The 26988-nt window shown below is 37.3% G+C and overlaps 1 protein-coding gene and 1 long non-coding RNA gene across 2 annotated transcripts; one reads left to right on the top strand and one right to left on the bottom strand.

The window, feature by feature from the left end:
- Positions 1-1413: 1413 nt before the first annotated feature.
- LOC139115166 (uncharacterized) lies at positions 1414-25912 on the bottom strand. Its single transcript, XM_070677088.1, has 7 exons — positions 25703-25912; positions 11000-11060; positions 8111-8297; positions 6765-6920; positions 6087-6214; positions 4982-5145; positions 1414-2077 (listed from the first exon to the last, which is right to left on the bottom strand). Exons 2-7 carry the CDS (start codon positions 11010-11012, stop codon positions 2015-2017), a joined length of 711 nt encoding a protein of 236 aa, XP_070533189.1. The 5' UTR covers positions 11013-11060; positions 25703-25912; the 3' UTR covers positions 1414-2014.
- LOC139115162 (uncharacterized) lies at positions 11823-14771 on the top strand. Its single transcript, XR_011548064.1, has 3 exons — positions 11823-12109; positions 14116-14190; positions 14599-14771. It is a non-coding gene; the product is annotated as an uncharacterized lncRNA (long non-coding RNA).
- Positions 25913-26988: the final 1076 nt, after the last annotated feature.

The following is a 26988-nucleotide window of genomic DNA, read 5'->3' as shown; positions in this document are numbered from 1 at the left end:
TATTTTATGAGGTCGCCGGTGGTGGCTTACAAAGTTCTGATTATGAGTAAAACGGCCCAATTTTCGTTGAACCGCTCGCGGGAAAGACATTTTCGTTTCTATTTCCTTTTCATCCAGGACTTTATGTTCCAATTAAGTGTTTGCTCGTTCAGGATTTGGAATAAGCCAATTACATTTGCTCATTTTCACTTCGTAACGGACATTCTACATGGCTATCTGTGATGTCATGTCAACATCTCGATTTCCGTGTTGATTCACAGGCCTATGCGATATTTCTAAAATTACACATTCAAAAAGGGATTTCTGATTGTTCAACAATAATTTCTTATGCAATATTGCCCATAATTTATGAAAACTGTTGTCCGACGCGCACATCCACAGCCTGCGACCCGCAAAATAACCACTTTGCAATACATCCACGTCTTTCTTACCCTAAAATAAGGTCAAAGTGAATGCGTTCAATTCATTTTAAGTCCGTCAGCGAGATATGGGCAGACAAAAGGCGGCGGCTGAGTTTCCTTCCATGTGTTGTACTGAATATAATGCTAAAATAAGATGTTTGGTAGGGAGCCGTCGGACTAGGTATTCAGAATAGGAGTAAACGACTCGGTCACTCAGCTTTACGCTAAGCGTTGCCACTATTCCGAATATATTACTCAATGATGGCACTGTGGAATTAACATCATTAAAGATATCTGCTACATTTGTCTCTACTGAAATAGTACAAACAGGCGGAAGAACATGCTTTTGCAGACGTCAAAAACGGCTGATGACATACATAGATACATAGATACATACATAGATACATACATAGATACATACATACATACATACATACATACATACATACATACATACATACATAGACGGTCAGATAGACAGGGTCATACGTACATACATAGTCATAACATATGCATATCAACTATTTCAGTGTCCTACAAGGAAGTGTTTTCTTGAAAAGGCGTCATCATCAGTGAGTTAACCCATGGATGGCGGCAATTTTGCATTTCAAAACACAGGCCGATCAGGCATTATTTGTGATGATGTTTCCTAAAATGATTATGAATATTAATAAATTATTAATATGAATGTTACAGAATATCAAAACATTTTTTACAAACAATGTCGTCTTCTTTGTGTAAATACCATCTGGAAATCCCATTGTTGTGATAATTACGATTATGAATAAATACGATTATGTCTGGAAACCCCATTGTTGTGATAAGTATGATTATTAATAAATTATGATTTTGAATAATAAAGTCATATTTTTCACATTGTAATCTCTGCTTACGTAAACCACTCTCTGGAAATCCATATTTAGTTCAAGATATATGCAAAAGCATACAAGTGACATCGTTGCCCAGGTTCAGTCTACGGCTAGAGTTACTATAAAAAGAGAAACATCGTATATCCATCTTAGGTGACAGTTGCTACCGCCCAATATTTTATTTAATCAACATATTTCCAGAATAAGATTAAATATAAGCTTAACCCTGACAAAAAGTAATATCTTGAGACAAATTAAACGGAAGTCTACTTGAACTTTCATCCTTTCTCTCGGTGTTTTTTTATTTGTTGTGTGTGCTGACATGTCCGCTTTATGAGCAAGATACCAAAGCTAAGTAAGCCTTAGATTTGAAAGCCTTTTGAAATGAGATTGTTGGATAACAGGCTTTTCCGATTCAATTTCGCATAATTCAGACTCGTTCGGCAATGTAATCACACGGGGATTATGTACGGCAGAAACTAACCAAAGGATATCCATTTTACAATGAATGTAGTTTCTCTAGAAGGACGAAGTCTCTCTTCTTGACGGTGAGATCAAGTTCTCAAGTTCTTGTACTTATTATATTAATGCAACCTTTTCTCAACCCGATTTTAATGGCGAAAAAGTTCTTGACCTTGAGAACAACAACTTAGGGCAAGCCCGTGGAATAGTCAGATGTGGTTCGCTCTTTCGATGTGTATATCTTTCATTACTAGTACATTCTCCAATTCACACCGTTGTGTTTTAGTCTCTTTTACAACGAATCTTCTGATAGATAAAGTAGAAGTCGGTTTCTCTTCCGAGCACCTGAAATTAATTTATTAAAAATAACTCTGAACATTAACAATTGCACAATATTCGGATTGCATCTTTAAAGTTTAAAATATTACTGCATATGTAGTGTCGTAGCCAATTAATGTATATTATTTTTCAAGCGTCAATAACACAATGATATTCTAAGGGACCGAGCACAATTAATGGCAGGGGGGCCGGAAGAGAAAATGGGGGGGGGGGGCACGAAAACAAATGAGTGTTCTTGGGGTTGGCCATGAAAATTCCAGGGAAGGTAAGGGGTGGGCCACCAAAATTTTTTACACCATGACAGACAGAGGATATTTTTCAGCATTTTTGTTCCTTGTTGAAGCTGGAGTTCCTTGTTAAACTTCTTGTAGCATGATGAAATACCAAGTCTTAAACCTCACAATGCAGTTGTTATGTGTAAAATGAGCAATATTATTATTGAAAATTGACTTCATTTGTCAACAATAATAATGGTTGGTAATGATACAGAGGCTAGGTTGAAACTGGTTATTTCATCATGCTATAGGAAGAACTAGAATACGTAGTGGACACACAGGAAAAAAATACTGAAAAAAAAGCTTGAACATATGTTATTTTGTTTGTTTATCATTTATATATTTATTTGTTTATTATTTATTTCAATAATGCAAGAATGTTGTTTTCATTAAAGCATATTCATGGAGAAAATCTCAGTCATTTTAAACCAGTTTCTGATGACGTAGTGAAACGCATCATACTAAGGTCTCCTGCCAAAAGTTGTGACCTTGATGTTATGCCCACCAGTCTCTTAGTTGAATACTTAGACATCTTATTACCCACCATCACCAAAGTCATTAACAATTCTCTCACTTCAGGTATTTTTCCAGACGTCTATAAAACTGCTCTTGTAAAGCCCTTGCTTAAGAAACCATCTCTTGACCCAGATGATTTAAAGAATTATCGACCCGTCTCAAATTTGCCCTTCCTTTCGAAAATCATAGAACGAATTATTCTTATGCAGTTAAATGACCACCTTATTTCAAACAAATCGTTGAATCCACTTCAGTCAGCCTATAGACCACATCATAGCACAGAAACGGCCCTCCTTAGAATTGTTAACGATCTCCTCACTGCACTAGACAGGGGTGAAATTAGCATTTTGACTTTGTTAGACCTCTCTGCTGCGTTCGACACTTTAGAATATGAAATTCTCCTTCATCGACTTGAACACTCTCTTGGAATCACTGATTGTGCGCTCTCCTGGTTCAAATCCTATCTGTCCCATAGATCACAGTTTGTTTCAATTGATGGCCGTAAGTCACATGTGTCACCTCTTCGCTTTGGTGTCCCACAGGGCTCTGTTTTAGGACCCATTCTGTTTGTATTGTACACAGAACCCCTTTTTAATATCGTTAAGTCACATTCTGTGCGTCACCATGCATTTGCAGATGACAATCAACTTTACAAAGCAACCAAAATTGATGAGATCCACTCCGCCATAGATTCCATACGAGATTGCATTAATGATGTCAAAACATGGATAAGGTACAACAAACTCCAGTTAAACGACAGTAAAACTGAAGCCATGCTTGTCATATCACCCCGACTGCAAGGCAGATTGTCCCTTCCCGACTCAATGTTAGTTAGTGATGCAGTTATTAAGTTTTCCGCATCTGTGAAATATCTTGGTGTCACTTTAGATAGCCATTTAACCATGTCAGAGCACGTACATAATGTATGCAGAGCTGCCTATGTTCAGCTGAGGCAGATCAGTTCTATTCGTCACCTGCTCACTGTTCAAGCCACTCAGACTCTTGTTATTGCTTTTGTCCTATCTCGTTTAGACTACTGCAACAGCCTTCTTTCTGGCTGCCCAAAACACCTCATTGACAAATTGCAACGTGTTCAAAATGCATCTGCTAGACTTGTCTATAAAGCCAAAAAAATCACACAACATACAACCACTTTTGAAATCACTGCACTGGTTGCCCATAGCTAGTCGTACACAGTACAAACTTTCTACTGGTTTTAGACTTGGTTTCAGGGACTGGACCACAATATCTCTCTGACCTTTTGCAAATGTATACTCCCTCAAGACACCTACGTTCTTCATCTGACACACGTCTTTTTAGAATGCCGCGTGTTGCCACAAAATCCTTTGGTGAAAGGTCATTTTCCCACTCAGGACCGAAAACTTGGAACAGTCTGCCTGTCAACCTACGCCATATGGATTCAAATATTTCATTCCGCCATGCCCTCAAGACATATTTTTTCAGAAAGTAGTGTACCTATGTAATCTTTCTTTTTGGGGAGGGGGCCACAAAAATTTTGTTGCCGGTGATGGGGGGGGGGGGGCACACAAATTTTTGCTGGTGTTAGGGGGGCCTGTAAAAAATATATGCACCACATATTTTCTCTTCCAGCTCCCCCCTGCCGTTAATTGTGCTCGTTCCCTAAGTGTACTGCCTGCACGATCTTGTCTAACGCTTTCATGCGAACTCATATTTTGTAATTATTTTCGGATGTGTTATTTTGCAAGCTCTTCCCAAAGAGACACACACAAATCTGAACGTGGTTAAACTTATTCTGAAATTTAGGTAAATCTACAAAACGCCCCCATAGGTACATAGCAACGTTGCTCCCCATAGGAACAACGTTGCTATGTACATGGCGTGTCACTCTTGTGTTAACTATTTGACTGTCGTATACGTTGATTCCTGACTCGTGCTTTGACAACGTAGTGTCTAATATTTACCTGAAAACACACATCATTTAAGTTTCATGCCTATGCATGCATGCCTTTTGGTTTTCAGTGCTCATTTGAATGGGATTTTTAAATAATATGAAAATATTTTCTCACTTTTAGAAAATAGGCAAAATAATGTCTTTGTTTCATTATTTATGTCATTATTCGGCAGAAGACATCAGTACCTTTTTGACACACTGGACCTGCTTTGAGTCATAAAGCGATAACTTAAGCATTTCATCAGAGCCGTCGATTGGTTGGCAAATGTTACTGAACATCTCTTTGTAAACAGCCACGGATCTGCATATACTCGGGTTGTCAACGGCTTCTTCAGGACCTTGTAATGGTGCTAGAATACACACAAAGATGTACATGTAAATTGATCGACGAACAAACTGTTAAAATACGCTGTGTGTCTTCAATATGCAATAAATTACTTTTGAGTTAGATAATAAACGCTGTCTGTTCAAGAAATCAAGAAAAACACGATTGGAACTAATTTGGGATAATTGGATGGTGAAGTAATGTCTATTTAATCTACAAATGTTATCTCGTCTGCTTTTCTTTTTATATTACACACTAATTTACATTATCGCAACATTCAGCTATTTGGCACCCAACACTCTTTAGAAATTTGCAAAATATGCAAATCAAATTATCCCAAATTAGTTCCAATCGTGTTTAAAGTTTTTCGGACAGTTTTGTCAAGTTTTTGCTTCGATTGAGCCCAATCATAGTTCTAATATTTAAGTGAACATTGAGTAATTGTTCTAGCACTGTACATGCCTTACGACTTCACACTTATCAAATTCAAAATGTATTAAATACTATTATTTGTAATTAACCCCTCCTAAGGTAGTTAGCACCTCGAAAGTGAAAAACTTTAAGTTTTGATGAAGCTTTCCTCGATGAAACCTTCAACTGTTCTTTTACCAAACTAAATAAAAATCAGGGGCTACCGTACAAAGTTTGGTACAGGAGGATTAAAGTATCTGACATAAATTCGAAATTGCCACTATCCCTATGTAGGGGAAAATCAATTTTCGACTTTCTAAACACTAAGAGTGTAATTTTTTTTTTTCACTTCAAGAACTTTAAAACCCCAACAAGTGGTAGATCAAAAAAGGAATTATAAAAATTGAGGGTCCGAATATCTATCCCCAAGGCATATTCTACCTTGACATATTTTACTACATTCGCACACATGCAAAAGCAATACACAAGTAACATGCATATAGAGTTTTTGTAAGGAGAGCTATATTGATGAAACATTGACAACCTGATACTTACTTCCGGAGAGTTCTCGAAAAAAGAGATATCCATCTTCTTTCATCCATCTGAGAGCGTTGTGTGCGAACTTACATGCTTCATCGTCAGTCAAGTATTGCATTAGGTAGTTGGTGTAAATTAAGTCAAAGCTGAGAAGTGACGGCAAAGGGTTGTAGCATTAGTGTTTTATGAAAAAGTGATATACACAAAAGCACTCAACAGAGTTAGAGAGTATTACCCTGTCAAACACAAATGCATTTTAAACAATATGCACTCTTAGAGTTTACAATCAAATTCTACTCCAGAACGAACGAAATTCAGTTCTAAGTGGTAAGGTAGGGAGGGCCCTGTATCAACAGCCCTAATGAATGTCCACAATAAATGACCTAATAACTTACTTCACCAGTGGTGGTGTAAGCTTGAGTCTTCATGAAGGCCTGTATGTTTTTAATATTTTCATTTCTTTATATTTGCAATTTGCAGTTCTAATTCCCTTAACCTCCTCCTAAAACAATACATGGATTAAGATGCTCATCAGATACAAAAGACAATATTTTGTTTGCAGATTAAAATCAATAAGATAGTACGACTTATTAACAGAATACTACAGTCCACACTAGGTGTAAAATCACAATAACTGTACAGTATTAATCTAGTAATGAACATGATTTAGCAAGAGAAATTTTCATTTCTACTCACCTGTCTGGAGAAAACTCTGCTTTTACGATATCCGCTGTCATAAAATCTATATTTCCCATCATACCATTCGTTTCTTTATTGATTTCGGTGTATTCTTCAAGAAAATCCACCGCGGTCACGTGTTTAGCCTTCTTAGCAAACTCTGCTGTGTAACGCCTAGAAATGCAGCATACAGGTTGGTAACGTTAACATAATACATGACTGAAATCATTTACGTTAGCATTATTTACAAATGTCTATGTGAAATATGCACAACATGATTAACCATAGAACTGAAGAGGTATGTAGTTCGTTGCTGCGTGTCAATGGACATGGTGAAGATTAAGGGGACAGATATTTTGACTCTAAACTTTACAATACTGTTTTAGGTGAACACTTCTAGGGTTGATTGTAAAGTTCATATAGTAAATTAAATTTTGACCTACTTACTTTTGTGAAAAATTTTATTTCTCCATAGGGGTAACACAAGGATAGCAGCCATTTTAATTCCGAGTGTCGGTAAATATTTCGTTGACCCATTATTATATATATATATATATATATATATATATATATATATATATAATATATATATATATATCAGTAAATGTTCGTAATCTATTGTTCTTGTCAAAGCAGTTGCTCGTTGATCTGATTCCCGACCCTTGATTATGAAAGATAATGGCCTAGAGTCTGCATATCACAAGATGTCTAAATGGATGATAAGCTTATTAATTGTAAAAAAATCTGCTGAACGTTGCAGCAGCTACGCATGTTCCTTAAGCATTTTCAGATAATCTATCTGAGAAAGTCTAACATTTCAAGAGTTGAATCATGTTTTAATGTGGAGACCGAAGGCTCCTTCTTGTAACAATCATTCGATAATTTATGAAGGCTGAAGTTCTTTCTACTAATTATTATTCAAGAATTTGTAAAGTGTATTGTGTGCAAAACGACTTCCGGTCCCTCAAATTTGCATACCCCATGAATAATTTACATTAAGAATTACTTCAATGATTCAAATTAAATAATCAACGATTTCTCTGTTAATTTCATGCTGAAATGCTGCGAAAGTTTTGTCACAATTTACTGTGGCTCATAGTCTAACATATTTAAACGTATGGCCGGATATAATGGTCAATCTTTGTCGGTGTTAATTGTATTGCATATCGATTAAAAAGTTGAATAAGATAAGATGGTAAAAATAACTTTCTCGACAATTTCCAAAACGATTTCACACATGCTATAAACTAGCAAAGAGTTGTAACATTATGATTTTTTGAAAATCTTCCCCTTTCCTTGGCTTGTTTCTGGTCCATTGTTGAAATGCTTACCGGGTATATTGTTGAAATGGTTACTATTCTTACCCAATGCCGGCACCTATATCGCACACTGTCTTTCCATCATATGACGGCAGTGCAGCCAAGAACTCTTCAATCTCAAGTCCGGCTAACTCCTCTGCATTAGTGACATTTAAAACTTTGTGAACACCATCACAAGATGCGGCGCGCTCGTCCCAGTATGCTTTGCGCAATTTGTACTGTTTGTCTGGATCTAGTCGATAGAAAAGCAAAAATGATTGATACATTACATCATTTTTATAAATCATGAATAACGTTCTACTGTTGTTAGATTTTACAATTGACATTTGCAAAACCAAGCAAAACTCTTCTCTCTGATAAATTTAAACATGTTCTAAATAATCTTAAAGGCCAGTAATGCTAACTTTTCATTATTTTTTCACTTTTTTGTTTTTTAATGTCAACCATAATTTATTGTCCTACGCCCCAAAGCATGTGGATATATACAGTAATCAGCGTGTCAACTCACCCTGTATATGTGTAAACTGCATTGTTATTGTTGTCAAATGAATTTTGGTCCGGACTAGAACGCAAAAGTACACAGTAACAGTGCATTTCATACATTTATACACTGTGTTGACAACGAAAATTGTGTGTGTTTAAACATTCTTTTGGGAGTTGAATATGAACATGCAATTAATATACAACATGAAATAATGAAAAAATCACCAAAAGTTAGCATTATCGGCCCTTTAAAAGAAAATAAGTCAGTAATAGCGGACGCTCGGCAAAATGCTTTATGATACGATACGTTAGGCCGTAGTAAAATGTTTGTTTTGGTGACAGAGTCCATTAATGCCGCTATTGCTATAATCCTGGTGATACTTTGTGTCCATCTGTAAAACGACAGCTACTTAATTATTGTGGCTGTCTTTGAGTGAATTTCTCAAGGGATAAAATTGCAATTGGTAGGGTAAAACGAAAATGGTAAAATACATTGTAAAGCACCTTAGGTTTACATTGGAATGCAAAACAAAACAAAGAAACAAAGAAACTAAACAGAAACACCCATCATTTGAAGCAGCCATCTCCCTGTGTCAAGGCTGTACCTAGCCATTATCTGGCCAAAATGTTTGTTATATGACCTCAAATACAGACCATAAGGTTTTAAGATTGACTTTGTAATGTACGCTGCGTCAAATGATTCGCCTTGCGTAGTTTTCAAAATGCCATGCTTTCATGAATGTCAAAATTACTATTTCAAAGTGCTGTAAATATCATTCAATGCAGTTCTAGCATTTTGAACGCTTGTTCTTCATTTATATCCCCTTGTTTTATAGAACTATTCAAAGTTACAAAATCTAACATATCTGCACTACTAAAACGTATCTATACCTCTTAAGGGGCTAGAAGATGTTTTTACTGTCTTTGTTTTGGCAACCGCAGTTGGTTGCTCTACTCCTAAAAGTTGTTACCTTACGCCCTTTAGAGTTAAACTGAATTGTTATTATGACAATTAACAGCTCTGTGTGAGCAGTGTTTAATGCCCTATTAGCTGTCTCTTCTTGCACAATTTTCAATAAGATGGTTTGAAATCAAATGCAACTTATGTAAATACGATTACTGAAGTGTGGCCACAGAGCGTTTTTCATACATTGGCGATAAATGTGGGACAAAGATTTTAACAACTAATTGTTTTCGACTTTCAAACCATACATGGCCACCTCTCGAGCAAGTGTACGCAAAAACTGTGATGAATCCATCACCAAAGATTGAAATATCCGAAACTTTCCAAGACGATATGGCTGAATATTATCATAGGAATCAAGAACATCTCTCTGAAGTATGCAAAATGCGAAAAAGATACAGTTAATTAGACTTTAAGACAAAGTTAGAAAAGCACGGAGGGATCTTTCTGGCCGATCATCTACCAGATGAAGAGTTTCACTTCTGTCAATCTGTCACTAGCACACAAGAATTAGAAACCATATTGTGTATTATCCTTCCTCCTGTAACTCATTCACTTTGCATTTTTTGCCTAAATGCACCTCGAATTGAGATACCTTTTACGTGTCCACACCGTTATGATATTTTGGAATGTTCGCCTTTACTGTCTGTCAATTGGAAAAGCCCCTTTACTTTGTCCGTCTTTGTTCAAATACATATCACGACTAATAATTCGTCTTGAGTGTTGTTTTGATGCTGTATGAGTGCTGGCAAAGCCAGATTGCCTGCTTACTTCGCGTGCAATGACTCCGAGAGTATGCTCTGGGTATAATTGGCGAATAGTATTTGTTGCCAGCCCAAATATTAAATATATTCTCTCTTCCACAAAAGAAAGACATCAATATTTGAATATATATATTGTTTTCAAATCCCCGAAACAGTCGCCTTGGTAAATAACTGATGAACACCTAGGAGATTTTGATGATGTTATTTCTTTGCTGTATATTAATGGTTACAAACTAATCCTGCTGATGTCATATCTTCATCATTCATATGACACAATCATAAAGAACCCATAATGATCTATTGCTTGCACTTGCATGACGTTACTTTACATCATTGCTGTACTTATTTCCATCCGAGTGAATTTAAACTGTTTAACTACTTTTGAATATATATATATATATATATATATATATATATATATATATATATATATATATATATATATGTATATATGTGTGTGTGTGTGTATATATATATATATATATGTATATATGTGTGTATATATAAATGTATATATATATATATATATATATGTATATATATATATATATATATATATATATATATATATATATTTATGTACTACGTGGCGTACTGCTCACTTCAGGTATGGCCTACTGGGATGATGGCTACAAAGAGAAACATCGTGGACAGAGAAAAGGTGGATTGTTGATATTCATTGCTTTCTCAAAAAGACTGACCGAGTTCAAGAACATTACGAACCTTTGTCGGACATACCGTGTAAATGTTCAACTGTAGGTCTCGCGCTGACTCTTCAGAGGTCCTGAAAGTGAAAGACACAATACTTTATGATGAGAGAGGATGGATGCGTTAAGCAACTCTTTACAAGTATAGGTAAACTGTACGCTTTAGGGCGGGTTTACAATGCTGCTCGCTCTCTGCGCGCTCGCTCTGCACAAAGACGCACCTCGACATGGGAAAAGTTGTATCTTGGGCGATGGCATCTATACACTTACATTCCTATAGGGAAATAAATGCTACTTTATTTGAAAAGACCTTAACTTCTTTGCACAATAAATACTTTGGAGAAGATCCCGTGCATACTTTTCAGCAGGCCGAATGAGTAATCCCAAGAGAACGAACTTCTTATCATGGGTGTTATACAGAATGGTAATTGCATATTACTAATTGATGCGAATTTGCTTCAGGTGAGCGGGAGGGTAATCTATCATTTTGTGACTTTAACCTGATGTTAGCTATTGACAGATTTGTGACCTTGTCACAATTCGCAAGAGTGGTTGCTGGCCATCCAACAAACTTCGCCGCTCGCCCATTTTATTCGCATTTTTTGCTCACGTGTGAACACGTGAGCATATGTCGCAGCGATGTCTGTCTGTCTGTCTGTCTGTCTGTCTGTTGGTCCATTTTCTCAAAAACGGCTGAACGTATTTCAGTCAAATTTGGTAGACATCTTCAGAATTCAAATGGCTAGAACTGAAAAGGTTTTGGTGGGCGTGGCTTGGATATTAATGAAGTTATGAAAGTTTTAATTTTTCTGTTACGCCGCGCATGACAAGTGAAAACAATCGACTGTTTGAGGGCGCTGTGAAATGTGCTTGTCCAGGTTGGCTACAGCTGGATACATTTTACCCACAAACCCTAGCGGCATAAAGCCAGTCTTACTGCACTTACTGTACTTGTACATTTCGTCTCCCCGCCATCGTCGCGTAAATCAAGTTATACCGTCGTATCATAACGAGCACATAGTTCTTCGCTTGTCTCCACAGCCTTTCTGTGCTGTGAGTACGCTTATCCGGCTTTTGCTGTACAAATTCTGAAGCGTGATTTTGATGGACTGTCGGTGTGGTGTCGGTAAGTAATTCAAAGTAATTTGTGTGTGATGTGTTGATTCTATGTCGTGATTTGATGTACGCACCTTTGTTCGATACCACGATTTGACTTGGACGCTTTGAGTTTACGGTTGAGAAAGTGAATAGTACGGTACATGCATCAAAAGAATTGAGAAGGAGCGCGACTGTGACTCGATCGCGACTGGGAGCTGTAGTTCCGAACTTGACTTTTTCATGGCATAGATTTGTACGGTCGGCTCTTGCCCTGCGTCCCCTGTGTGTTTTCGGGCGTTCCCCGCCCCCCGCCACTATCATCTACATCATCACATCTTTCATCTAGTCTAATGAGGTCTTCCAAATCCTTTGTATTCATTTAGACCCATATTTTTTGAGCAACGGCTTTTGAGATTTTCTGGCGCACGTTTGTTGGCTCATTATAAAGTGAGTCTTGGGGTCGACTGTTCAGAGATGACAGCTGTAGTTGCTTCATTGTAAGAAGGCAGACAAGGCCCTCTGTCACAAACCTTAAAAAGTCTGTAGCATGATTGAAAGAATCCATTACTTTACGCTTCACTGTTCTGTGATTAAATGTTTTCTTGGCGTGCGCCAATGTCAGCTACGCTGGCTCCTCTGTAGAATTCATCCATTAGATGTGGTGGGGCCGTGTAACACCTGAAACACACAGCACGGTACGCAGAGCTAGCTAGGTCGGGTAGATTTCTGTGTACGCTGCACTGTCTCCAAAACCCACGTGGGTCGGCCCGACAGCGTATCCCTTAGCGTACACGAGAGGTCCTGCACGAAGAATAACAACTTGACTGGTGTCAATGTTATTACTATTTCATAAAAATAGTCCACGTAAAGATTGTTTTGTGACAATCGACGAGAGTCATAGGCTGGTTAGGCTAATTTTGTCGTGGCTCCTAATTTTGTCGTGGCAAAGCCATAGATTAGGGTTAGGGATTTTAGATTGGGCAATAGTTTTCGTTCTCGTAGATGTCGCGGGGACATGGATATTCTAGGTACACTGGTAGCAATGATGAATAGTTACTATTATTGTTTGTGTATAGGGTCTGTTGTGGTGCTCCGAAAGGTTTCAGGTAATATTTTCATGATATCGTCATAATAATATGTCTGATCATTTACATACTTTTTAGTTTCCTATAATGTGGGACAAGCTACTGAATTTCGATGGTTGGTACTCAGTGGCAAAGACTTTGCTTGGAAAATGCGTTACCATCAAAAGCGAATAAGAATGTAAAATGCCCCCAAAAATCTTCCAGACCCCCCCCCCAGGATATCAAATGGTCCACCCCATAGGTGGGAAGGCTTGTATAATGAAAAAATGACATTTATTCATCATATTAATAACTTCCAGACAAATATTGCTTGCAAGATCCTGTGAGTAGGCCACCACTGTAATTGTTGATAGATCAATAAAGCCTGTCGGCTGGTAGGAACTGATCAATTAGTGTGTGTGTGTAGTGTGGAGATTTCCTGACTTTCCATCCTGTAAATTTTGACAATTTTCTAAAGTACAGCTTGTAAAAAATTACACAAGTTTAGTAATATGCAGATTAATTTTAGTGCCCTTTCTTATCCAGCTTTGAGTGTTGAATGAATCATTATGAGGACAAAATGGTAATGTGATGAAATGTCACAGGACAAAGTGATGATAAACCATGAATTCATTTATTATTCATGAAAAGTATACTCTATGAGTGAACTAATGAGGTTTAAATGGGTCCTAAAAGATAAACTTAATTTGATGAGATTTACATCCGTGTGTTGCCCTTATATTTCATTAAAACAAAATGACATGTCATACACACATCAAAAACATTAAGATAGCTATTGAAGAGATTGTTGGACATGGAAGTTGTGTGAGAAATGTTAACAGAGCTTTCGATAATGTTGTATCACTGTTCTAGTAAATTATATGGCACTTCATGGAGTCAACAAATTTATGACAGTGGACATTTTGACATGTCATTTTAACCTTGGTGTTATGTTTTTTTTCATTTGCAGAAGTGGTCTATTGATGATTACATCACCACAGGGCATTCATTAGGACATTCCAATTAAATCCACATATTTTTTTGTGTGAGTTCATTCACTTTTGCCATTCTTTGTTAGTCCATGCAGCTTTTCATAGTGTGTGCATTCAGGCATCTAGGTAGATATTTCAGACATGCCCAAACCGATTTCAATTTGTTCTTTGATACTATCAATGCCATCAGGCAGCCATTATGTTATATTTTGTGGCCATTCACAAAGATATGTCTGACATACCTGGACCAATGTCATGCAAACTTGCCTTTGTAGGAATGGTGTCGTGTCATCAATGATGAACTTGTTGGTCAATAATTTCCATGAAAAAAATGGAATAAGTTCTTTACATGTTGTAAAACATCAAATTCATCTTTTTTGCCAATTTTTTTCACTGGTACAAATATGTATATTTAACAGGATGCAATGGATGTCTTACTTTGATTTTATTTTCTTTAACAGATTATACCAGGAGGCCATATACGTGGTGAAATTCACTCGCCCATAGGAGGCACAGCAATAACTTGCCCACAGGAGGCGCAATAATAACTTGCCCATAGGAAGGGCGCAATAATAACTTGCCCATAGGAGGCGCAATAATCATTTGCCCATAGGAGGCGCAACAATAGCTTGCCCAAAGGGTACAACACAATCACTTGCCTATAAGAGGCACAGACTGCCCAGTTGAGGCACAGTTGCCCATAGACGGTACAGACTGCCTGTAGAGGCGCGTTCAAGATCACAAATTGATAGTCAACAAGCATTGGTTACAACATTGCTGACAGTACTTTGAGCAAACACTGTTGTGGTTAATTTCGCATTTAGATCACAACTGATTTGACATTGATAATATTCAGTATTAACTTGCAGAAGAAAAAAAATAAGGCAGTAAAGTTTTGTCTTTGTCTTCCTCAGTGTACATTGTGAAATTATACCGTGAATATTTAACAGCACACAAGTTAGTGCTCTATCATTTACTTCCTGATAGGAAACAAGAGTATTGTTTACAGGCAGATTATTTGCAATCAAATAGAATTACTTCAGCGTACTGAATATATAAGGAAGACTGACATTTCTCTACAATTTCTGAAAATTGGCATTCATTTACTTCATAATAAACAAGAACAGTCATACCACATTCTATCATTGTCTACTTATAACTGACAACCCTTTTAACTGCTTTTTTCTGTCTAGGTCCAGCTTCCCCAATAAAGTTGGACCTAAATTTTGTAGTGAAAGGGTTCAACGTCTAAACTGCACAATATTGACAAGCAATAACACATTCATAGTCTACAATCTCAACAAACACAATCATTCTTTCATCAATACTTCAACTTTTAAGGTTTCACTTTTCATAACATCAGAAGAAATCAAGGAAGCAATAAGCAACATCAGTCAAATTATTAATTTTTCTTCCTATACAAGTGCTTGAATTGACTGTAAGAACTTATTATAATATTAAGCACACCCATAACACAACGTTACTATAAAAGTACAATGAGAGTAAAAAAACTGAGCATAAAAGCAAAAAATGAAAGAAGTAAATTGTACATGCAACGAAAAGACAGTTGCAGACTCCTCACAGATGTTACACAAAGGTTAATGTCGAAGGTGATGGTAATTGCTTGTTCCGTGCTATAAGTCTAGGACTCTATGGGACACAAGATCATCATCATGCAATAAGAGTACATACTGTTGACTATGTAATTGAACATTGGGACAGATATGAGGATCCAATTAAAGGTGAATATGAAAGATGGCATATTGTCTCTCAAGATGACTATAGGCAGTATATGTCCAGATCTGAACCAGGTAATGCAACTTATGGAGGGGACATTGAAATAAATGCTGCAGCGCTTGCATATAACATTAATATTGCAGTTCATCTTGACACTTTAAGTGAACCATTAGAGACTGTTGGTAATTCTTCTGTAAGTATACATCTTTTGTATCATGCAATCCGTGTTGAAGGAGAAATTGATAGTGGTCACTATGACTTTCTGCAAAGCACAGAGCAAAATTTGTCACAAGCAATAAATGTAAACAGTTTGGACCAGTACAAACAGAGAAATCTTCTATGGCGCAAAATGAACATTGTGTAAATTATAGAGAAATAGAGAAACAGAGAGACATGATTGCCAAGAGAGAAAAGAGAGAACAAATAGAGTTTAGGCGAAGCGAAAAGCAAAGAGATTTAACAGCCAAGCAAAATAAACGAGCTGATCCAGCATACAGGCAAACTGAAAGGCAAAGAGATGTCAATGCTAAGAAAACTATGAGAGCTGATGATGTGTATAAACAAACTGAAAACAAGAGAAACAGGACATCAATGAAATTGAGACGGTGTGATGATGATGTACAGACAAACTGAAAGACAAAGAATGTAATTGCTAAGAAACAAAGAGAGCTGATGAACTGTACAGACAAACTGAAAGGCAAAGAGATGTCAATGCTAAGAAAACTATGAGAGCTGATGAACTGTACAGACAAACTGAAAGGCAAAGAGATGTCAATGCTAAGAAAACTATGAGAGCTGATGAACTGTACAGACAAACTGAAAGGCAAAGAGATGTCAATGCTAAGAAAACTATGAGAGCTGATGAACTGTACAGACAAACTGAAAGGCAAAGAGATGTCAATGCTAAGAAAACTATGAGAGCTGATGAACTGTACAGACAAACTGAAAGGCAAAGAGATGTCAATGCTAAGAAAACTATGAGAGCTGATGAACTGTACAGACAAACTGAAAGGCAAAGAGATGTCAATGCTAAGAAAACTATGAGAGCTGATGATGTGTATAAACAAACTGAAAACAAGAGAAACAGGACATCAATGAAATTGAGACGGTGTGATGATGAGTACAGACAAACTGAAAGACAAAGGAATGTAATTGCTAAGAAAACAAAGAGAAGTGATGATGTATATAAACAAACTGAAAACAACAGAAATAGGGAGTCGAAGAAATTAAGACGGTGTGATGATGAGTACAGACAAAATGAAAGGGAAAGAAATGCTAATGCTAAAAAGACAAAGAGAACTGACCAGGTCTTCAGGGAAAGCGAAAAAGATCAGAGATGCCAATATTAAAAGTATTAAAAGAACTGATAAATCATATAGAGAGAGAGAGCAAATGAGAGATAGATTAAACAAACTAAACAACAGAAGATGTAGTGCTGCCAAATCTATTGAAGAGCTGATACAAATTTTTCACGGTGCAGTTCAGAATGGCCCAAATTTTGTATGTGTGTGCTGCCAACAGCTGTGGTACAGAGAAAGTGTTTGAACTACAATAATGTTAAAGAAAAGTTAAACACCTTTGCATCATCTCAGGCTACAGATAATGATATGGCACCATTATGTAAAACTTGTTATTCATATTTAAAAGAGTCAAAGTTGCCTCCTTGTTCTGTGGCCAATAACATGTCATTTCCATTAATTCCCCCCGAGTTACAGTTACATCCACTAGAAGAAAGACTTGTTGCCTTACGCATTCCATTCATGCAAATAAGAGAATTGCCAAGAGGTAGACAAGTTAGTCTCAGAGGTAACATAGTCAATGTTATAGCTGATGTATCAACTACTGTCTCTACATTACCTAGAACTTTAAATGAATCGCAGACAATACCTGTCAAATTTAAAAGAAAGATTAGCTATAGTCATGCCTATCAGGTAGAGAATGTCAGACCAGTGAAAGTCTTACAAGCAGCTAATTGGTTAGTTAAAATAGCCCCTTATATAAAGCAGAACTGATTACAATATCTACAGATTGGGTTGTTTGCAGAAAGGATGAAAACCACAATTGGCAGGAATTTTGTGAGGAAAATGACGATCATGATTATTCTCACATGTCTGACAAACAAACATGTAAACAAGATGACAGTAATGATCATGATGATCATGATGATGATGATAATTGGACTGAAGAAATAAAATTGGAAGATCATCCTGCTGGCACACTGGATACAATGCTGTCACCTTTATATGATCAACACACAGACTCTGATGGCGCAGTTTGTTATGCACCAGGCGAGAACAATAAACCACTAGGAATATTTCAAGACAAATATTCTGAGGAGCTCTCATTTCCAACAATATATTGTGGTCAACCAGACAAAAGAAACGCATAGTCCCTGTATTATATAGTACATTGTGTAAATGGGAACTTCGACACAAAGATAGGAGAGTTGCAAAGTCGATGCCTAACATTTTCTTTAAACTAAAAAAATTACAAATCAAGCAGATTAAAGACAAGGCAACATTATGTTTGCGAAAATGTAATCTGAAGGGCCGCAAATTAACAGCTGGTGAGCTTCAATCACCACAAAATGTTGATAAAATTGTTCGACTTGATGAGGGATTCAGAGTGTTGAAGACACTTAGAGGTTCACCACCATACTGGGAGAGTGCAAAGAAAGATATATTTGCCATGATACGTCAACTTGGTATTCCAACATTTTTCATGTCATTTTCATCAGCAGAATCTAAATGGATACATCTATTGAAAATTCTTGGAAGGACAGTTCACAACAAGGAATACACAGATGACGATGTATTGAACATGTCTTGGAATACAAAATCTGATTTGATAAAATCTGACCCTGTTACGTGTGCTCGACACTTTGACTATTCATTTCAACGATTTATGCATGATTTCCTAATGAGCTCACATCATCCAATTGGTGAAATACACGATTACTTTTACAGAGTGGAATTCCAACAAAGAGGATCACCACATATACACATGCTTGTATGGATTAAAGATGCACCACAATATGGTGAAAAATAGTGATGATGACATCACACAATTCATAGATCAGTATATTACATGTTCAAATGATACCAGTAATGAATCCTTCGCTGAATTGATAAATTATCAAATGCACAGACATGCAAAAACCTGTAAGAAAAAAGGCCAATGTGTTTGCAGATTTGGATTTCCTGTGCCACCTATGCCAAGAACAATGATATTGCAGCCATTGCCAATGGATACTGATGAAAGCACAGAACAGATCCTTCAAAGGCACTATGAAAATATCAAGACTGTTGTTACTGATTTACAATTTGGAGAAACTCTTTCTTTTCTGAATTCTTAAATAAACTACAACTTGATGAACAAACCTATATTAATGCAATACAATCATCTCTAACATCAGACAAAATATTCCTCAAGAGGTCACCAAATGAAATAAGAATTAACAGCTACAATGAAACCCTACTCAAAGCTTGGAGAGCAAACATGGACATTCAATTCATTCTTGATCCATATGCATGTGCCATGTACATCGCATCTTACATTAGTAAAGCTCAACGTGGAATGAGTAATTTGCTCAGTAGGGCTGTGGAAGAAGCAAGGGAAGGATGTCATGATATCAGAGAAAGTGTCAGGCATATAGGAAACAAATTCCTTAATCATGTTGAAGTTAGTGCTCAAGAAGCTGTTTACCTTGTTATGCAAATGAGACTAAGAAGAGCTTCACGCGGCTTCACATTTATTAACACATCACCCCCTGATGATAGAGTTATCCTATTGAAACCTCTTGATGACATACAAAACATGCGTCCAAATGCTACTGACATAGAAAGTGATAGCATCTTGAAAAAATATGAGAGGCGCCCAAAAGCCCTTGAGAAATTGTGCTTGGCAGACTTGGCAGCATGGTACAGTTTTCAAAAGTTAAAAGATAACCCGCAAGATCATTATCAAGATAATGATGACTTCTACAAAACTGATGAAGAGGATGATGATGATGAAAACAACACAATATATCAGATACGTGGCCTTGTGTATAAAAAACGCACCAAAAGTAAAGTTATCAGATATGTTCGTTTCCATAGGGAAAAAGACAAAGAAAATCATTACAGAGAGTTAATAATGTTGTTTTATCCTTGGCGAAATGAAAATGAACTCCTTGCAGGGTGCAAAACATACTATGATCGTTACATGCAAGTGAAATTTGAAGTAGATTCTAAAGAAAAGGAGTACAATAAAAATGCTCAGGAATTAGATCAAGCTATTGAAGCAGTACAAAACACAGCCATTGATATGTTTGATGATGTTGCTCCAAATACACAACATCAGGAACATCAAGACATTTTAGAAGGATCAAGGCCAAGTGACACATTGAGTATGTTTGCACCATGTGATGAGAGTCATTCTAAATATGACATTGGACAGGACATGGCATCAGTACAAATAATCCCATTATTGAAGATCTTCAACAACCACGAATGGCTGATAATGAATTATATCCACTTTTACAGAAACTCAACAAGAAACAAAAAGAAATATTCTATCACATAGTACATTGGATGAAAACAAGGACAGAGCCGTTAAATATTTTTGTAACAGGTGGCGCTGGTGTAGGGAAATCTCTTGTTCTCAAATCGTTGTATCAAGTACTTTTAAAATATCTTTCAAATCTTCCTGGTGAAAATCCTGACAACATACACTTATTACTAGTTGCACCTACTGGAAAAGCTGCTTACAACATTAAGGGTACTACAATTCATTCAGCTTTTCAAATTCCTGCATCCCAAGGTTTTCATTATAGACCACTGACATCAGAAAGACTTAATACTCTACAAGCAAAATACAGGAACTTAAAAGTCATATTCATAGATGAAATCTCCATGGTTGGTAATGGTATGTTAAATTATATCAATCTCAGACTACAACAGATAATGGCCAACAATAAAATCTTTGGTGGTGTCAGCGTTGTTAGCTTTGGCGACTTATATCAATTAAAACCTGTCTTTGATGGTTGGATATTTAACGACCTTCAACATGATTATGGGCCATTGGCTGTCAACATCTGGAAAGACCTGTTCAAAATGTTTGAATTAACAGATATTATGAGGCAAAAGGATGACCAGAATTTTGCTAAATTACTCAACCGTATACGTGAGGGAAAGCATACATCTCATGACATAAAAGTTCTGCAAACTCGAATAGTCAGTGTTGATAAAAAAACTTCATCTATTGATGAGTCGACAGTACATCTTTATTGCGAGAACAGACTTGTTGATGACCACAATGCAATAGCATATGACAGACTTACAGGAATAAAAACATGTATACCTGCTACTGATACAGTCATTGGCGATGTCTCTGAGATCATAAAACACAAAACATTAGGTATTGTTGTCATGCTTCCTGCTCAAAAAACAATGGGGTTCGTTTCTAAATTATCAATTGGAACAAATCAGCGTATTGAGCTTTGCATTAATCTGTCTGTAAATGATGGATTGATAAATGGTACTCCAGGAGTAATCAAATACATCGATGGACCTGATTTGCATCATGTTACTATTCTATGGATTTTATTTGATGACAATTGTGTTGGCAAAAACCTGCGACGTGAAAAACGGCATTTAATACATGACAAAGTATCTCACAGATGGACGCCACTTTTACAGATATCACGGCAATTTAGAGTGGGAAGATACAAAAATGCAGAAGTTGTGAGAAAACAATTTCCACTCAGACCAGCTAGTGCCAAAACAATACATCGTTGTCAAGGTGATACACTTAACAATGTGGTTGTGGACTTCAGTACAGCAAACAAGAGAAATCAGTGTCATGTACACTATGTTGCTTTAAGCAGAGTGACTAAACTTACAGGTCTCAACATAACCACATTACAAGAAAATCAAATATCAGTTAGCACTGATGTTACACAAGAGATGCAACGCATGAGAACCCATTCCATGCTACAACTCTGTTTCACATTACCATATATTATATCGAACAGATTCATTATTACTTATCAAAATGTGAGATCTCTTCATTGCCATTTTCAAGATGTTGCTAGTGATTTCAGCTTAACTTCAGCTGATGTACTAATTTGCAGTGAATCAAGACTACAAACCGGCGATCACAATGATGACTTCAAAATAGCAGACTTCAACCTTTTCAGACAGGATGATAAAAACCGTCAAAACAACACCAGACCATATCATGGTATGGTTATGTACAGCAAAGAAAACACTCTGAAGCTACCCCACAGACACTGCATTGTTTTAATACAGATTTCTTAATTGCAATACACAAAACAACATTTGGTTTAGTTCAAATTGTTGGTGTTTACAATCCACCATCATCACCTACATCAAACTTACAACATGCTCTTCTTCAGCTCATCCATACACTTGAGTACAATCTACCAACCGTGATCATTGGTGATTTCAATGTTGACTTACAAAAGCAAACACAATCTACAAGACAACTATCTGAACTTATGACAAAGCACTTCAACTACACACAGTCAAGTTATTGAGGAGTCAACAACAGACTATGGATCATGCCTTGATCACATTTACACTAACATCCATTGCATGCAAAGTGGTGTACTTGAGTCATACTATAGTGACCACAAACCAATTTGGATTGCATTGTAAAATAGAATTTAATCAAAAACTGCGTCATACTAATTACTGCCCGTGACTACCCGTAGCTGCCTGAGAACTGCCCGAGGAAAAAGTGGGACAAAACAGGTTCAGTTTATTTCATGCCCAGCCAACCCAAAATATCATTGATTTGACGTTAACCTGATGTTTTCTCCAGCCGTTTTGAAACACTGAAGACACCGGGCTTCGAGGACGTCGCCAGCTTGACATTGAGTTCATACCATTCAGTCCGAGAGATGGTACAATAATCTCGTCAAACGCTCACAGTTTGACAGCTTACCACCCCTTGCACTGAATGGTATGATCTCACAATCAACTGTAAAGAAAAAAAATTGAAAGATTTCTGCAGTGATGTATGGAAATCCGGTCATGACATGCGACATGCGACCTGCGACTTCAAAACCGCGACCTGCGTCCTGCGAGTTTGAAACATGCGACCTGCGACTTCGGCATTTAGACCTAGGTGTAACCTGCGACTTCACAACAGCGACCTGTGTCCTGCGTGTTTGTCAAACTGCGACCACCTGAGTCGCAGGTACGTCACAATCACAGTCACATCTCGCAGGCAGGCCCACAGTCGATCTGCGACTTACAGACTGCGAGATAAATAATGTCTAGGGCTGGGTGGGGTGCATGGTCACCGAATCGAATTACAACAACCACAGAATACTTCTTTAGGCCTCAGCTAGGTCATTTCTATCTGTGAAATAGCCACCACTTTAGGAAACAACATACATAACAACATGCTTGTTGAAGTAGGCCTATCAAAACAAATTTTATTCATGAAAATCGGTGATAAGTTGAGCATTGTCCCTTTAAAACCGGACTTTGAAAGCAACCGAACAACACGTAGGCCAACACAGCTGTGTCATCGAAGCTCATCTCTTTCCTAAATGGCACCACTTATCACTGATATTACTTGTGACTGCTTTTCATACTCTCAATAAATACCAAATACCTAAAATCATGGATCAGGTCGTGATCTCGCAGGTCGCAGTTTCAAACTCGCAGGTGGCAGCTAGGCCAGAGCACCTGGATGTCGCAGGTTGCAGTTTGACAAACACGCAGGACACAGGTCGCAGTTTTGAAGTCGCAGGTCGCATGTCGCATGTCGTGACCGGATTTCCATAGTGATGTCAATTACACTTAAGGATTACTCAGCAAGGGCACTTTGCAAGACCAGTACTGGTTAGCCACTTTCATACAGAGGAATTTCTCCTTACTACTCTTACACAAAAACACTCCATTATTTCTCCGTACTACTCATACTAACTCTCTATTGCTATTTAAACTATGTCCTTCTCAATGGCTCATTTTAATCTATTTTCTTGAAAGATTTATCAAAAATAGCCATGTTGTTTATCTTTTACTTGAGTTCTTAAAAAATAAAAATGGTTTTCTGAAAGAATGCGTATATGGCTTTTCATTACTTTATGGTGATATCACTTTGGCCTATACAGTGTGAAGCACTGTACCAATCAATTGCACTTGTTATGTAAATGCTGATACAATGCCAGAAGCCAAAGACATTCAGCATTTTTTCCACCGAATTCATATTTGTAAATAAAAAGGCCGTTGTCATTGGTCTGTCATGATAATGTCCATGATCTTGATCATCACAGCTTAAAAAACTTTAAAACTATTGGCAAAAGTTTAAATTTACAGACAAATGCAATATCTATGAAAACACGTGAGCATTTTCAGTTCATGTCTGGTGTGAGTGTAGCGGGTGTTCAGAATTAACACTGCAATCTTCGCTATAAATTCTACGCTTCACGCGACTTTGTGATGGTTAGCAAAAGCAGTGGTGTGTTGAAATATGATCAGTATTGCTGTTTCCTGCTGCTTTGTGAAATGTGGTATTTAACAAACAGTATATTCAAATTATCAAAGTCAATGTTGTCTCCTAATTTTGCATTGACGTTCACGAACACATTCAGGAAAGTAGTAGTGACGTGACGTCATGAAAGATCGCTAAGATCTGCAAATACGGTATAGATTACTACATCACGTGAGGGTCGAGACTACCATGCGTGAATCTCGTGTCCAACGATATTCAATAGTGGTCGGCTGCTCGGTTCTTTGTCAGATGACCTCGAAAATTCATCAACACTTTATTTTATGGGCAATTTTTGTACGAACGTTTGTTAGCCTTGGGCCGGAATCAACGAAAAACTAGGTTATCTTTGTTATTGCCAGCCTTTGTCGAAATTTTACGATGTAGCGTGGACTAACTCAGCCGTCTTGGGACACAAGTACCCTAGGACCTTGAACTGACTGATAATTTTTTTCTATCCTGTTCAGATGTCTTACAAGCTTTGTATTATTCTTGTAACATAGGTAACAATGTTACTGGGACTACCGGCCGGTATATCAAACCCTTCCAGCCCTCTAAACTAAAGAAGAACATGTCATTTCAAGCTATCCACGGGACAATGAAGGTACCAGTACCGCTCGGACAAAACACCGAGGTCATGTCACAATTAGCAAATGCACTTTCTAAAGCTTTCCGATGGTCTTATAAATAGTAGTGGCAAATGCGATCACGCAGAAATATATGGGGTAGATTGTGGAGCAAACTATTTCAAGGACTTTGTTCCCAATACTGTAACGCTTCAAAGCAATTTTAACCGACAGGAAAATCGATAGTATGCATTACTTGGGTTTTATGACCATCACTCCGGACAGTGATGTGATTGTAAAAACCGGAATTCATCTGCAGTATATGGGAAACTGCTAGTAGTATATTACTCTGTATTTGTACATTCATGCAGCCATATTATATAACATTCATCGTAGCACTAACAAAAGTAGACTCCTTTTGTGTGGGGGTTTTCTTTTGTCATTATTTAAAAAAAGCATTTTAACTTAGAACTAGGTCATCTTCAACGTTGTCGTTTACGAAAGCCTTTCTGTGATGTCTCCTCCGCGACGACAAATTTGATTATTTGCATAGTGGGCGCGTATAAAAGGTATCTGGTTTTTAAGCTGTCATGTATGGTAGACGTGTAGATTAATGGCTGGTGCCGGATGCAACCGCCAATCTTTGCGCTGTGAAAGATTCCTGTGTCTCGCTCTCATAGATGTTATGTCACGCTTAAGGCACAATAGTTTACCGATATCTATCTCTCTTAGAAGCAAGATTATTAATTTTACTTACCGAAAACGGTTGTCCTTTTTAGAGCCAAAGACTCTCCGTAATGGCGACACGGTGACCCTTTGCTAAGTTCTTTTGAAGTTGGCGGAGTTGCTTTGTGGACTACGTGTATTTGAATGTATAGGCTGCATGAATTCAAGGTGCTCTTACTCAGCTATTCGTTACAGTTTTTTTAGCGACGAAGTTACGTAACTGAGGAAACTTATAGAGTTGGGAGAGGCAAAGTTGACGTCATTTCCGTCAACAACTTCCGTAAAACTATTTTGTCACACCACGTGATCAGTGTTATCTGACGACAACAGCATACCATTCACGCTGCACACTCACTATCAGCGAAAATAGTATCGTGTTGGATTGAGTGGATAGAGGGACTGTGGATTGACACTATAATTGAACTTGCGTACGTGTGAGTGTATTGGCTTACATGAAAATGCGATAGACAATGATGCATTTACGTTAGAACGTCCATGCTCGATCAAATTGTTTTTGTTCTGTCAGTGTAAATTACGAGATTGGTGGATGTGGATGGACATCTTGCGTGCGTTCGGTCTTTGTCTGACATGCATGTCGTTTCGATCTCCTTTTTACTGTGCCGGGGAGAATGAATTACGTTCCTCATGGGTTTCAAATATGTAAAAAAAAAGACGAAGTTTAAAGTGGATTTACGATTTCGTTTCCAAAATTACGAGCGAAAATTTCAGCTTCCCATTTCATCGGCGTGACCGTGCAAGAAACCTCAGTCTCCTACTACCTCCATGATCACATGTTGTACCGGTACCACACGAACATGAAACTTTTGAAAGGCCTCTGAAACACTCAGTGTGTGAGTGTATGGAAATTTTCGTAGTGTTTTTTGTCATTTAATTTGGCAAATTATCAGCAAAAACCTCAATAATTCAAGGTAACCCTTTCTTCTCAATCGCTTCCTGGAGTTTCAAAGTCATACCAACGAAAATGAGTGAAAAATTTTGGTGCAAAAATCGTGCATCGGCGAGAGTAGAGACTGAGAGTATTCATACAGAAATAGCCCATGATTCGAGCTTGGTTTTCGTGTTTTTCGTTTAAATTTTAGCGGATTTTGAAATTTTTAAAGCATCTAAAAACATTAAAATGACTTTTCATTAACAAACGAAATAAAAAACTGAGAAATTCAATTATTTATCTACAAAATAAAAATATTTTTGGCAAGTGAATCATGCAGCTAAAAAGTGAACAATCAATGTTTTGGACGAGTACGTAGTGTGAGCGATTTTCGTGGGGATTCCCCGACCGTTCGTTCATTGCTGTGG

Source organism: Ptychodera flava, chromosome 2, assembly GCF_041260155.1.
Source record: "Ptychodera flava strain L36383 chromosome 2, AS_Pfla_20210202, whole genome shotgun sequence".
Lineage (NCBI taxonomy): Eukaryota > Metazoa > Hemichordata > Enteropneusta > Ptychoderidae > Ptychodera > Ptychodera flava.
The sequence above is the reverse complement of the archived record's forward strand: the minus strand, read 5'-3'. Positions and strand labels throughout refer to the sequence as shown.